General features: G+C 43.1%; 2 protein-coding genes across 2 annotated transcripts; one reads left to right on the forward strand and one right to left on the reverse strand.

Annotated features, from left to right (window-relative positions):
- Positions 1–3,017: 3,017 nt before the first annotated feature.
- Positions 3,018–5,497, reverse strand: LOC137785308 (beta-1,3-galactosyltransferase 5-like). The gene is made up of 3 exons (XM_068576431.1): positions 5,449–5,497; positions 5,358–5,365; positions 3,018–4,181 (listed from the first exon to the last, which is right to left on the reverse strand). Exons 1-3 carry the CDS (start codon positions 5,495–5,497, stop codon positions 3,018–3,020), a joined length of 1,221 nt encoding a protein of 406 aa, XP_068432532.1.
- Positions 5,498–8,833: 3,336 nt separating this feature from the next.
- LOC137785309 (microtubule-associated tyrosine carboxypeptidase-like) lies at positions 8,834–13,345 on the forward strand (the record flags this gene model as incomplete). Its single annotated transcript, XM_068576432.1, has 7 exons — positions 8,834–8,965; positions 9,787–10,513; positions 10,965–11,108; positions 11,605–11,737; positions 11,826–12,131; positions 12,303–12,400; positions 13,217–13,345. Coding segments are annotated over exons 2-7 (1,521 nt in total), but the record flags the coding sequence as incomplete, so codon positions are not given.
- Positions 13,346–13,349: the final 4 nt, after the last annotated feature.

Below are 13,349 nucleotides of genomic sequence, written 5' to 3' on the forward strand. Positions count from 1 at the left end.
CTAATATGTGTACTTATTGTTGGAAGAAAAAATGATTTGTTTCATGGCCTGTGACATATGAGTGAACTTTACCCTAATTATGACTCCGATGTGAACTTCCCCTAACACAAAATTCAGTTTGGGAGTCAAGCGATCTGCGATATATGTATATGTATATACATATGCTATATATGTTTGTTCCAGACTGAAGATAAAACACATTGTTGTTCTTATGGTTTAAAACATATCTCTGGGATGACGGGAGAAAGGAGCTTCTGTGATTGTGTGATTAATGTCTTTAAGGGGTAACTTAAGGGGTAGCTTGTTCAGGGAGCAGTCTTGGGATATGCGATTCGTTAAGCCATATGTCGTATGTCTGACTTTGTCTCCTTCCTTGCAACAAATAAATGATTTTACCACCAGGTGTCGAGTACATTTTTTTATCACTTATTATAAAGTTTTATAAATACAAGCAACAAAATAACTAATTACTTAGTTATCACTGGATGTTTATTAACTACTCACTAAGTCACCATAAAGCTTCACCCGATGAGTAGTGGTGCTCTGGAAATGTATGTTTACATAATGCAAATTAGCTGTGTTTTTTTCGAATATGTGCTTTACATAAACTTTTACATACACTCTTAACTTTGGATGAAATAAGGTTTCCAAATTCTTGTTCGTATAAGAGTTCATATGTATGGAAGCCCATTTCCGCCACACATGAAAAAAAAAATTAGGGCCAAAAAAAAAAAAAAAGAGGAATTCCACTAGTCTGAAAAAAGACATTACAAAATAGCTCAACATTTATTAGAGCATTAAAAACAACAATGTTTTTGTAGCGTGTCCAGTTAATGTGGAAATCCCACATTTCAGACGTGTAAATAAATAGTTTTTGCACATTGTGTGTTGCAGCAATAACAGAAACTCCTTTTGTCCCGGCGGCAGCAGCTTCACTAAAGCTCTCACATGACATGAGACAACATATTTCCTCCAGAGCGACAATGCCGTCTGCTGCGAGGGTCATGACGAGTCTCAACGTGTCTTAGGGAGAAAGAAATGTTTTCCAGCGAGGAAAAAGACCAACTTTAAATTATTATTTTTTTATTTATATTGTAGTGTCCCTGGTTGTTGTTCCTGTATTTGTATAAGGTTGTAACACACCTTTAGCGGGATTATTCCTTTTCAATCTCTGGTTATGGAAACATCCTCCCAAACTCTTTCTCTTGAGATTTCCTTTTGTTTCCCTGCACGTCAAGCGCAACTTGAGCTCAAGCTTCTCGCCCCTAGAGGGGTTTGTTCTGGTAGGATCGGTTTTCATGGAGTTCATTTCCCTCATACCCCCCCCCCCCACCCCTCCCTCCACACACACACACACACACACACACACACACCTCCCACACCTCGAGGTGGAGAAACTATTTTAGTGTCACATTTTCACTCTTAAGCTTTTGAGCCCTATGCCCCCCCGCCCTCCCCCACACCAAAAAAAAAAACCTGCTGCACCAGTTATCAGACAAGAAAATGATTTAAAAGAAAAAAGAAAAAACAGGTCAAGTGACATTTCCTACAAGATCTCCGGAACCACAGCGTTGATTAACTTCATTTAAATTATTAAAATACAATAAAGACTTGTGGGAAGAGATCTATCCAAACAGAAAAAGAAAAAAAAAATACTGTCAAGTTTACGTAATTACATAAAACCCGTAACCTCATAAAAACCTTGCCGTCACTTTTTCGAGCAAAAGTTACTTTTCCGAGCAAAAGTTACTTTTCACCTTTCTGTTAATACACTATGAGCAATAATGAAATACAAAGTTATTCAATAATTTGTTCGGTAGTAGTTACATTTATACAGTGTTACAGTTACAACCGGACCTTTGAGGGTGACCATGATGCTGATGTGGCCTGAGGTGAAAAGGAGTTTGACATCCCTGCTTTAAATGAATGAAAACAACTTACCCAAAGTATCATGTGCACAGAACAGAAGACAGCCTGCTGTCTTCTGTTTGGATCATAGTAACCAGGTAGTGACGTCATCAGTTTCAGGTATCTATGTTCCTAGCTTGTAGAAAGTCTTCTTTACCTACAGATGTTGTTTAGTTTTGCACACAAACAACATGTGCAGTGGTCAATCAGACTGACAACGGACAGAGATGAATATCCCTCTGGCAGCAACATTTCAGTTATAGTGGATTCTTTTCTGTTTTTTTTTTTGTAATATGTTTTTTATTGTTTATTTGCATATTTATAATACTTGTTTTGATTTTGTTTCTTTTCCCCATACCTATGGTTTGAGTTAAAACCCATATATGTAAGCAAATTCCTCTGTTACTATGACATAAATCCATTTAATGTAGGGCTAAGAAACCCACATTGAGGAGTGTGAATATTCAATTCAGTCTATTTTGCATAACCTAAAATCACAAATTAAAATTTGCCTCAGAGGGCTATATAATCTGTAGACATACAACATCCCTATCCCAGGACCTCACAGCCGTGTGTTACAGCACATTTAAAGAATATGACAGAAATGTAATTGAATCGACGGCACTCTGCTGCATCAGAAATTCCCTTCAAAATAAAAGCGCAGGATTCTTTTTGCCCATGTGTGGCAGAGGGCCGCTTCACGGGGGCCACGCAGGCCACGTAAAATGACGCAGCGGGCTGATTCGGCCTGGAGTTTGACGCCAGAGATTTAAAACTGGCTTCAGAGCTTTAACGTTTCAGAACTTCGGAGCTTTAGAGCTTTGGAGCTTTAAATGTCCCTCTGGTGAATTTAGACTCTTTCCCTTGTCTTAAAAAAGAGTGTCTCATTATTTTGAGAGTTATTTACTATTTCAAAACACTAAGTCAAAACATAAAGAAAGTGTCTTATTATTTTGAGACTTTATTTAATGGAGTCAATTAAGGCTCTGTTGAAATTTTTATTACTGAAAGAAAAACATAAATATAACATCTTTATTACGAACGTTTTAACTATAGTTTATAGAAATCAATATATTAAGTCTGTCTTTGGTCGTGGTTATGGTGACAGGTCAGCAGTACTGACCCGGTCTCTTGAAGTCTTTCCAGATACTCACGCGATCATCCGAAGGCTTCGTGGTCGTGGCTACGAGCTGCGAGTACGCACAGCGGCTGTACTCCCGAGGCACCACCTGAAAATAACTCCAGTTCGGGGGGTCGGTGGGATTGATGCCCAAGTGTCTCATGCACAACCCCAAATAAACGTCTTCGATGTAAACGGCTTTAACGTGTCTGGAGGCCTCCACAAGCTTTCTTGGGAGATCGAGGGATAAAACGTAGCCCATGCCCAAAGCGTAGCGAGGGTAACTTGGCGACGGGAAAATCTCCTCAGGGAGGAACCACTTTGACGTCCGCTGTCTCAGGACTGCAGCGTTGCCTTGCACGAGTCCCGTCATGTAGTTTGTCCTCGGAGCGTTCGCCAACATGCCGACAAGCATGGGTACATTTAGAAACATGTCTGAGTCAATCTTCATGGCGTAGGAGGCGCCGGGGCAGTGCGCGTCCAGCCACTCCAGCATCACCATGGTCTTGATGGTGAGGTTCTTGTAGGAGTCCAGGAAGTCGCTTTGGAGCAGGTCGCGGTGCTCGCGGCTCTCCTGTAGCAGCTGTTTGTCGGGCTGCGGCATTCCCGCCCCTGACCCGCCGTGCAGCCCCATCAGGAAGAACAGCACCACCGCTCGACCCTCCACCTCTCGCTCGCCGCCCCAGCTGCTGCGGATGACGTCACGGTGGGCCCTGTTATCGGGCGCCACGGGAACAATCAGAACGAGGAAAGGCTTTTGCTGCTCGCACGCCTTGGGCTCGTTTATGACGAAGTGGTACTCGGAGGGGTATTCCACCAAGTAGGGGCCAGGATATTTATAAGGAATCGGCGTCTGCGCCTCATACTTGTTTGGATCCGGCGGCTCTGGGGTCAAAGCCGGGACGATCTCAGTTGGTTCAGGTCTATGCGTGCCGAAGACTGGACCCCTCGGCTTGGGAGGGACGATGCGTTGTCTCTGACCCTTGGTCATGCTCCCCCACTTCATCGGGTTCCACTCAAGCACCATTCCCTTTATGTTTGTGTTGTAGAAAAACAAAACCACCGTCGACACCAGGACGACAAAGACAAAGTAGCGGCGTGAGGAACTACACCCCTTCTTGCTGTCCAGCGATGTCCCAGCATCCTCGGCCCCCTGGCTGAGAGCAGAGACAAGACAGTGAGACGGGCAGCAAGGGGAGTAGTATATTTACTTAAGCACTGTGTTGTAGCTTTTTCTGCCACCACGTTCAAGGATAATTTATTTGAATTGGCATTATGAGCAATGTAAAACAGCAGCAGTAAAAACTATTCTCTGTTTGGATAACAAGGCCGACATCTTAACGTTAAACATACAACATGAGGAAAAAACACCATGATGTCTGAGCACCAACATCATGTAAACAGATCCTCTCTGAAGGAAATGATTGTGCCAGAGTTTCGTTGAAGAAACAATAGAATCATAATATAAACATTTATTACATTTAGCTGATGCTTTTATCCAAAGCAACTTACATTTGTGTTCTATACACCGTAGACACAGCAACGTGGAGCAATTCAGGTTTAAGTGTCTTGCTCAAGGACACAACGACAGGAATTAGTGGAGCAGGGACCTGATTCATAGATCCTCTGATTGAAAGATGGGCATGCTAACCACTGAGCCACAGTCACAGAGTAAGGCACATAAATAAAGAAAAAAGTTCAACTAAAAGAGAAAAAAGTAAAATACAACAAAGATTAAATACAAGAGTAAAAACAAAGTGTACAAGAAGTGATACTAACAGCAGTGTCTGATGGAAACTAAAGTATAAAAGTAGTATTAAGAGTGCATATTGCATATACATATTTATACTTATTCCACCACTGCAGTGTTGCTTCTTTTATTTAAATAAACTTTCTGAGTACTGGAAGTAAATTAACAGTACTTCTCATCAAAAAAAAAAAAATTCTCAGGTTCCTCCAAAAAACTTGTTTGACAGATTAAATGTTCTAGTTTTCAGTAATTGTTAATAAATCACGCCAAATAGGTTCATCTAGCATTCCTTCCTCTTCTTTGCTTCCTCGTGAGAACTGCTTAATTTTTACAGGTGATAAAAATTTATTACATACCTTTGCCCTCCCGAAGCAAAGACACTTTCCAGCATGTTGACACTCCCAAAAATGTTGATTGTCGTCTGTTTTATATATATATATATATATATATATATATATATATATATATATATATATATATATATATATATATATATATTAATGGGGGCAGAAACGTGACATTATCAAATTCATGACAGAATTTTAAAGCATTCAGTTGCAGTGGAAGAGAGACTCTCACCTTGTCGCCTGACAAATTAACAGCACAAATATATTTAAAAAATCAAATCTCGAAGGTTCGATTCACGGATTCGTCCATCGCTGTATCGGACCACGCTTCTCGCCGCCGTTAGCCAGCTCCAGGGTGGTTGAAGTAACCATGACGGTGTGTTTCCTTCTGCTTCTACCTGTAGCCACACCTTTGTTTGCCGCCCTCCCTCCTCGGGGTTGGCCTGTGTTGTTTTCGCCTCAAAGCTGGTGTCAAGATGGGAATGCTCCAGACAGAGCCTTTAAGGTGTGTGTGTGTGTGTGTGTGTGCGTGTCCGTGTGCGTGTGCATGTGTGTGTGTGTGTCTGTGTGTGTGTGTGTGTGTGTGTGTGTGTGTGTAAAGAGGAGGGTGGGGTGTGTGATTCTACTAACACAGCAGGTTGTTTATGTAACAAGGTGTATAAGGTTCCATTACTCTTATTTATTCATTAACTTATTAAACTTTTATCTTATTTTTTGGCAGAGTGAAGAGAATTGTTGCTTTGTATGTTTCTGACACAAAAGAAGTGGCGGTGTGGAAGTTTTCATTAAGTACAAACCTTAAGAAGGAACCTTTAGAAGGAACCTTTATACCAAAACTTTAGAATTGACCTCTCGAACAAATCTTCAGAACAAACCTTGAGAACGAACCTTTAAGATGAATCTTTAGATTGAACCATTAGAACGAACCTTTAAAAAGAACCAGGAGAACGAACCAGGAGAACGAACCAGGAGAACGAACCAGGAGAACGAACCATTAGAACGAACCTTTAGAACGAACCATTAGACACACCTTTAGAACGAACCTATAGAACAAACCTTTAAAATGAACCTCTAGAATTAACCTTTAGAACCAACCTTTAGGACAAACCTTTAGAACTAACCTTTAGGACGAACCTTTCGAATGAACCTTTTGAATGAACCGGAGGAATATGTGCTAATTGTCAATCACAATGTAGCCCCACCCCTAAAGCAACCCTTGCTAATGTACTAAATGAACATCATGCTGTATTGAAGAAAAATTGAAACTAGAGATTGTGACTTAAGTCATGTTTATAATGTTTACTGAGGGAATATATTAAGGGAGAAGTAGAATCATTTATATAGACTTCTACACAACCAAAGGAGTTGCCCCCTGGTGGTCAGGAGAGAAAATGCAGGTTTAATGCAGGAAACGGAGGATACGATTGGAACACAACCGGTGTCATGACATCGTGTGGACAGGCGTCAACAGAGAAGTTTGGAGACAATGACATAGATGCTTGCGTTTGTATCCGTGTATGTTCCCAAAGGTTGCCGTGTGGACGGAGATCGTGTTAGTGTTGCCTAAACCACCAGAAGAAGGGAGAGAAGCTGCCATGTCACAGCAGTCGTTTCAAAAGTGAGTTATTAATTAGGCCAATAACACCCCCACCCGTCCCGTCCACACCACACAGGGTACAAGGTCCTCGTGCAGGCAGGTGTGTGACCTTGAGAGGTTTGTTTTTAACGCCTGCACAGGCGCACTCGCTCTCAGGTTGCATGTCAGCTGATGTTGACAAAATTGATCTCCTCCTCGACTAACCCGCCAAAGCAGAACCCATGAACTAAAATATCATGTAAATGTGAGCACTGTCATTTATCAGACACGCAAATCCAGTGGGGGAGGAAGAGCAGCTGCCTGCCCAGATCCGTCGAAGCCATACCAAAGTGAAGGAAGCAAAAGTGTGTCATTTGTGTGCATACTGAAGAAACAAAAAAAGTTTAAAAAAAAAGAAGTATCACAAAATGAGCTTAGAGTATGAAAAGTGGATCTAAAGTGGCAGAGAGGTTGATCACTTATTTCTTTATTATTGGATTATTGTTTTTCACAATAAAATATATAAACATGTGTTTTTATCAGGGCTGTGTAAGTTAACGCGTTAATATCGCGTCAATCTTTTAATGAATTAACAACGTTAATTATTTGATCATGCGTTAACTGCATTTTTAAAAAAAAAATTAGGGGCAGGGGGGGCTTTTACTTTAAAGGCGATTAATCTAGTTGCTCGCTTGTGTATCGATCTGTAGTTTCTGTTCTCAGCTGCCTCGAGTCGCTGAGTCATCTCATAAAGCTTCACAGGCGCTCAGTCTACCGACAGGCTCGCGCTACAGGCTCAGCGTCCCCGGAATAAGCATTAATTGCACATTTGCAAAGCCGCCGTTGATACCTGTCGGCTGTCCTTCACATCTCCACCTCATTTAACCAGACTTTAGTGCACTTGTTCAAGTCAACACAGACTGGACTTTTTCTCACTTTTTCCTTTTCTCCCTCAGAAAGAAAAACTGAACTGAACTGAAAACATGAAAAGCACTTATTGCTTTTGTATAAAGTGAATTAGTTGCTGGTCTTTAACATACATCTTTAAGCTAAGCAACAGACTGAACTTGTTTTTTCTGGTTTTTCTAACCAGGTTTTGTGTTTTTGCAGGTCTGATTGATGCGTTCAGGGTGCAGGTGTGTAAACACCTGCACCCTGAACTGCAGCCTGGTCAAGGCTCCAGAGCTAACACAGTGTTTGTGTGACTGGATCTTCCATCTCCTGTTTGAAGGCTTCCAAGCAGGAACTAGTTCAGCCACTCCCATCTTAACTAGCGAACAACGGCCTCAATGATGCTACGTGAGTCCTTTTTAAATACAAGTGGGACACGTACAAGTGATCTGTTGCTGGATGTTTGGTCCTCACTTGTCCAGAGTTTTAAAGCCATTTTAATGTAAGTAATGGGAAACCGAAGTCAAGATGACGCTCCTGCAGTCTGAATAAAAAGACAAATCAGGTGTTTAAGTGGCCAGCGGCTACATTCTGTAGCCGCTGGCCATTTATCATTTTCTATCAAAATGTTCAAATTTTTATTTAAAAAAAAAAAAGTCTTTATACTTTAAACTGTGTTCATTGTCATGCACCAATCACCAAGAAAAACTCTTTCGTATGTGTAAAAGACATACAAAATAAACCTTTTTGACTCTGATCTGAACATCTCCTGGTTTTTAATTTGTATATTTGGTATATTTACGAGTAAATAAAATAACATTTATTTCTGCTACTTGTGGAACAAATTATGTATATATATATATGTATATATATATATATATATATATGTATGTGTATATATATATATATATATATATATATATATATATATATATATATATGTATGTGTATATATATATATATATATATATATATATATATATATATGTATGTATATATATATGTGTGTGTGTGTGTGTGTGTGTGTGTGTGTGTGTGTGTGTGTGTGTGTAGTGTACCTATATATAATATCGACAGATATAGACAATGTGCATAAATGGGCATTGCGGGTTCCCGTCCTTTTTCCTCGGGTCCTACGTCATGACGTCACGGCAGCGTCGTACGCGCCGCTCCGTGGCGTTGCGCGTCATAAGTTCCAACACATCCGCCGCTTCCTGGCCGGCGCAGGCAGGCGCCTCAGGCCCCGCTCCATCACTGAACCGTTACCCGCTCACCATCTCCCGACCGCCGCTCCCGGTCCGCGAGGAGCCGCCACCGGTATGAGTGAATGAAACGGCCGGAATCGAGGTCAAGTCCCCGGACTGCGCTGCTCGGTGAGTCGTGACCAGACTACCTCCTGCCATATGTTCTTTATCCCAATCACAGCAATGACATCACCTCCATTTTCCTCCTATTCACACAGCGACCGGCAACAATGATCACACTGTGTGTGTGTGTGCGTGTGCGTGTGCGCGTGCGTTTACACAAGTGTTCCTACAGTGGTACTCTTTAAGCCCTTCTATTGGAGTGAAAACAAGAGGATATATTCTTGGTATTCTTGGTCTTTTACTGAGGTGTCACCACAGACCCCCAGTTTGTAAAACTGCTAAATATGAAAGTATTGCAGTACTTTCACCAGGGAGTCAATCCCCATCGTGTAACTTCCTTGTAACTTCACTTACGTTTATTTAGAAGAAAATCGTTGTATGAAAATGCAGTCACAGACGTAAAGTTAACAAGATCCAGGTATTCATACTAACTTGAGTATTTCCATTTATTCCACATACGTCTACTTTACTACATCTCAGAGGTAGATACTGTACCTTTTACTGTACTACATCTCAGGTATATATTGTACTTTTTATTGACTTTTAGTATTATTACTTCAGTAAAATATCTAAATACTTCTGCCACCAGTGATTAAAACTATGAAAACACTACCTGCATGAAGTCAGATCCCCAGAGGAGAAAGCAGCACAAAGACAGAAATATTAAGAGATAAATAGAGGAAGTCCAAAAAAAAATGAGAGGAAAGTAAAAGTAAAATGAGAATAGTAAATATTACTATTATATAGCAGTAATATTAAACCAGACACATACCAACCAGAATAACACTTTCAACAATAACAGTGCCATGAACCCGCCCTGTCCACAGTGGAGCGGCCGTGGTGATGGTGTTGGACTCGGGCGAAGTCTTCATGGATCCGGTCGAGGCTGAGAGTGTCGGGAGCAGCAGGGACCTGTTGGAGTCGGATGTGCAGAGGCCCAAAAGTGGCGCCGCGTCCAGGAGGAGTAACGTCGCAAAGAGGGAGAAGGTGTCCCACAATGGACTTCCGACACAGACGAACAAGAGCCCAGTAGCTCCGCGGAGGCCGTCTTCTTCGGCGTCGTCTGCGAGAGGCGGGTCCACGCCCCGGCCTCTGCTCCGCCGGCCCCTCAGTCTGGAGATAACACCCCAGCGCCTGCGATGGCCTCAGGAGCCGACGTTGGACCGGCGGATTGTACAACCGCCGTGGCGGAGCGGCCCGGTCGCCCCGTCGCCCCCGGCTCGCAGCCTCACCAGCCCCAGCCTGGGTACGAGCGGCTGGATGCGTCGCAGCGAGAGCACCTGCTCCGTCAACTACCCGCTCCGGCTCGGTCGGGGCCAAATGAGACCCGCCACCTCTCTGCCGCACATAGCGAGGAGAGAAGTCGGCAGGTCGCTGCCCACGCCCCCCAGGCCCTGTCTGCTTGTCGCCCTCAGGCCCCTGAACCTGGAGCAGGAGAAGCAGACCTTCTTCCAGTCCGACTACAAGTACGAGCCCCAGTTCGAGTACTCGCAGCCGGAGCCCAGGAGTGTGTTGGACAAGTATCGAGAGGGTTCAGGCCTCTTCCTCGAACAGGTATGGTACTAAACCTCTACAGGTCACCTGTGAGTTCATCAGGCGGCAACTTCAGATTCTGCCGAGTGAAGCCAATGAGGAAGTGTCTTAAAGCTGCATTCTCTCTCCTGCTCACCAGAGGTGACTCCTCTGTTTCTATTAAAGTCTCTTTTGATTTATTTCCTCAGTAAACATTGTAAACTGAGTTTATGTCTCTTTCTCTAGTTTCAAGTCTTCTTTATTGCAGAAGGATTTTGTGGACATTTTTTTTTATACCCAGAACAGGAAGTTACCATCTCGAAGCTTAGACTTCTATACAACTGGAGAAGTCGCCCCATGGTGATCAGGAGAGAGAATGCAGCTTTAACACATCATGCGTTAAAGCGGCATTCGTAGACTTCATTCGGCAGAACCCGAGGTACAATGATGACACAATGATGCTGACGATGATGAGTTTTCTGTGTAACTGCAGGCGGTGGGAATCATGGAGTGCGTCCTGAAGAAGTTTGACTCCTATGAGAACTTCGAGGAGGTGACGGGCGGCAGTGTTCTCCCTAAAAGTCAAGTGTGGGCCGCGGTGCGCAAATACCTGCAGAAAGAAGGCTGCGTGGGAGAGGTGAGCCAGGCGACGCCCACAGAGCTGACGTGTGTTACTGACATTAAACAATGGCTGCTCATGACATTATAAACAAAGCCTAGATTTCCTAGTATGTGACAGGTCAAAGTGGCTGATGCAGAATGCTGTCATAGCAGCGGATTGGTTCAGTATGACAATAAAGTAACTTGGCAATAAATATCTTAGATCGACAAAACTCGTATAATAAGAAAGACGCAGTATAATTCAAACTGAGTGGAGGACAAAGCTTCCCTCGGGCTGTGTGAAGATGTCCTTGAGTGTGTTCCCTGTGTTTACATTCAACCCGCCTCACAGTTCCACGTTGCACCACTCAAACTCGTACGACTGCTACTACACAAACACAGCAAAGCACACATCTCCAAGACAAGCCGCTGCGGGACCAAGTCCAAAAACCAGGAAATGGGTTTGCGTGTGATTGTGTTTTCAATGTGTTTCTGTTAAATGTGTGTGTGTGTGTGTGTCTGTACGCGCGCAGGTGGTGGTGCGTCTGTCTGATGAGCTGCTCTCACAGGCGGTGATGGTGGTGGAGAGCTGTCGCCCTACGCTGACCATCAACCTGGCCGGAGCGCGACAGCACTGGCTGGAGGGGATGCTGCGGCACGAGATTGGTACGCCGCCGCCATGTCTCATATTCTTAATCAGCAAATCAAAAAAAAGTTCAAATGAAAGGATACCTTCTCTCCGTCGTCTCCTCAGGTACACATTACCTCCGAGGGGTGAACAACAACCTGCAGCCGTGGTCCACCACCGAGGGCAGGAAGCAGTTCGGCCTCCAGCCGGCCAACCCCACGGAGGAGGGCCTGGCCAGCCTGCACAGCGTGCTGCTGCGCAAGCAGCCCTACCTGTGGCGCGCGGCGCTGCTGTACTACACGGTGTACCACGCCGCCAGCATGAGCTTCGGCCGGCTCTTCAGCCACATCGCTCGCTTTGTCCAGGACCCGGACGTCCGTTGGGAGTACTGCCTGAGGGCCAAGAGGGGCCAGACGGACACCTCGCAGCCAGGTGAAAACACACACTCACACACACTCTGCACTCTCTCTCCTGACCACCAACGGGCGACTCCTCTGGTTGTAAAACTGCAAACTGAAAGTGTATATGTTGTATATTATGTTATGCTATAATCAAGAATACTTGTATTTAGTTTACACTTCCTGCATGCTGTGTATTTCTCAGGGTGCTTCAGTAAAGACCAGGTCTATCTGGATGGGATCCTCCGAATTCTCCGACACCGACGGACCATCGACTTCAAGATGTTGACTTCTTTAGGCAAGGTTAGTGTCAGCTGGAAAAAAAATCAACCTTTCACTTTTTATTTTAATGATTTTAACTATTCAGCCACTTTCATAAAAGAAACCATTAAATGAACTAAAGAAATGCAATTTGGGGTTTACATAAATAAACAGTGTTTTACTGTTTAAAAAAAAGAATTCTAGTAATAATCAATCATAAAGAGACAGATGGAGATATGAACGAAAATAAATGGAACAAAAGAAGTAGCTACAGGAACTATGTGCACTACGTATAGTGGCATGTCTGCCCTCTGCAGGGTTTTCTGGGTAAAGAAAGAAAACTGGCTCATAGTTATCAATTTACAAGGTTTTTCATCAGAAGTGATGTAAAATATGTTTCACTTTACGGGGGAAATATTAAACTGTAATTGATATCCACGGTTTGATGTCTTGAATAATACTACACACTACTACGTAATTATTTTATTGTAATGCAGCATATTTAGAAAGTGTTCAAAAGTTGTCTCTACAAAAGTAACTGTTGCAAAGATTTCACATCTTTCTTGGTGCTTTGAGTACATTTTTTAGGGATTAAATTAGCTTAACGTCTAAACTATCTTGTGTAAATTATCGTTGTTCTCTGGAACGTAACTAAAACCGTCTGACAAATGTTGTGGAGTAAAATTCAAATATTTCTCTGAGATGCAGAGGGATGAAATAATAAAGATGCAGTAAAGTACAAATATTTTGAATATGTATTTGAATGAATGTATTTGAATCAGAAGTATTGAGTTGAACTTCCTTCTGTCCCACTGGTGTTTTCCTTCGCTGGCTAACTTTCTTCTTCACCTCTTCTAGGTGTCTTTCGAAGACATAGAGATGCTACGTCCACTGGCGGTCCTCCCAAGGACCAGAATCCCTCACTTCATGCGAGACCAGGAACGTTACCTGCAGCACCTGGACCACATCGTGTCTGTCAACAACCTGGAGG

The sequence above is a fragment of the Clinocottus analis genome, unplaced genomic scaffold, assembly GCF_023055335.1.
Source record: "Clinocottus analis isolate CAN_PGR_092001 unplaced genomic scaffold, fCliAna1.0.p SCAF_143, whole genome shotgun sequence".
Lineage (NCBI taxonomy): Eukaryota > Metazoa > Chordata > Actinopteri > Perciformes > Cottidae > Clinocottus > Clinocottus analis.

Bases quoted from the DNA above. Each gene is read 5' to 3' on its own strand.
- LOC137785308 (XM_068576431.1), bottom strand. From the start codon at position 5,497: ATGGTTACTTCAACCACCCTGGAGCTGGCTAACGGCGGCGAGAAGCGT.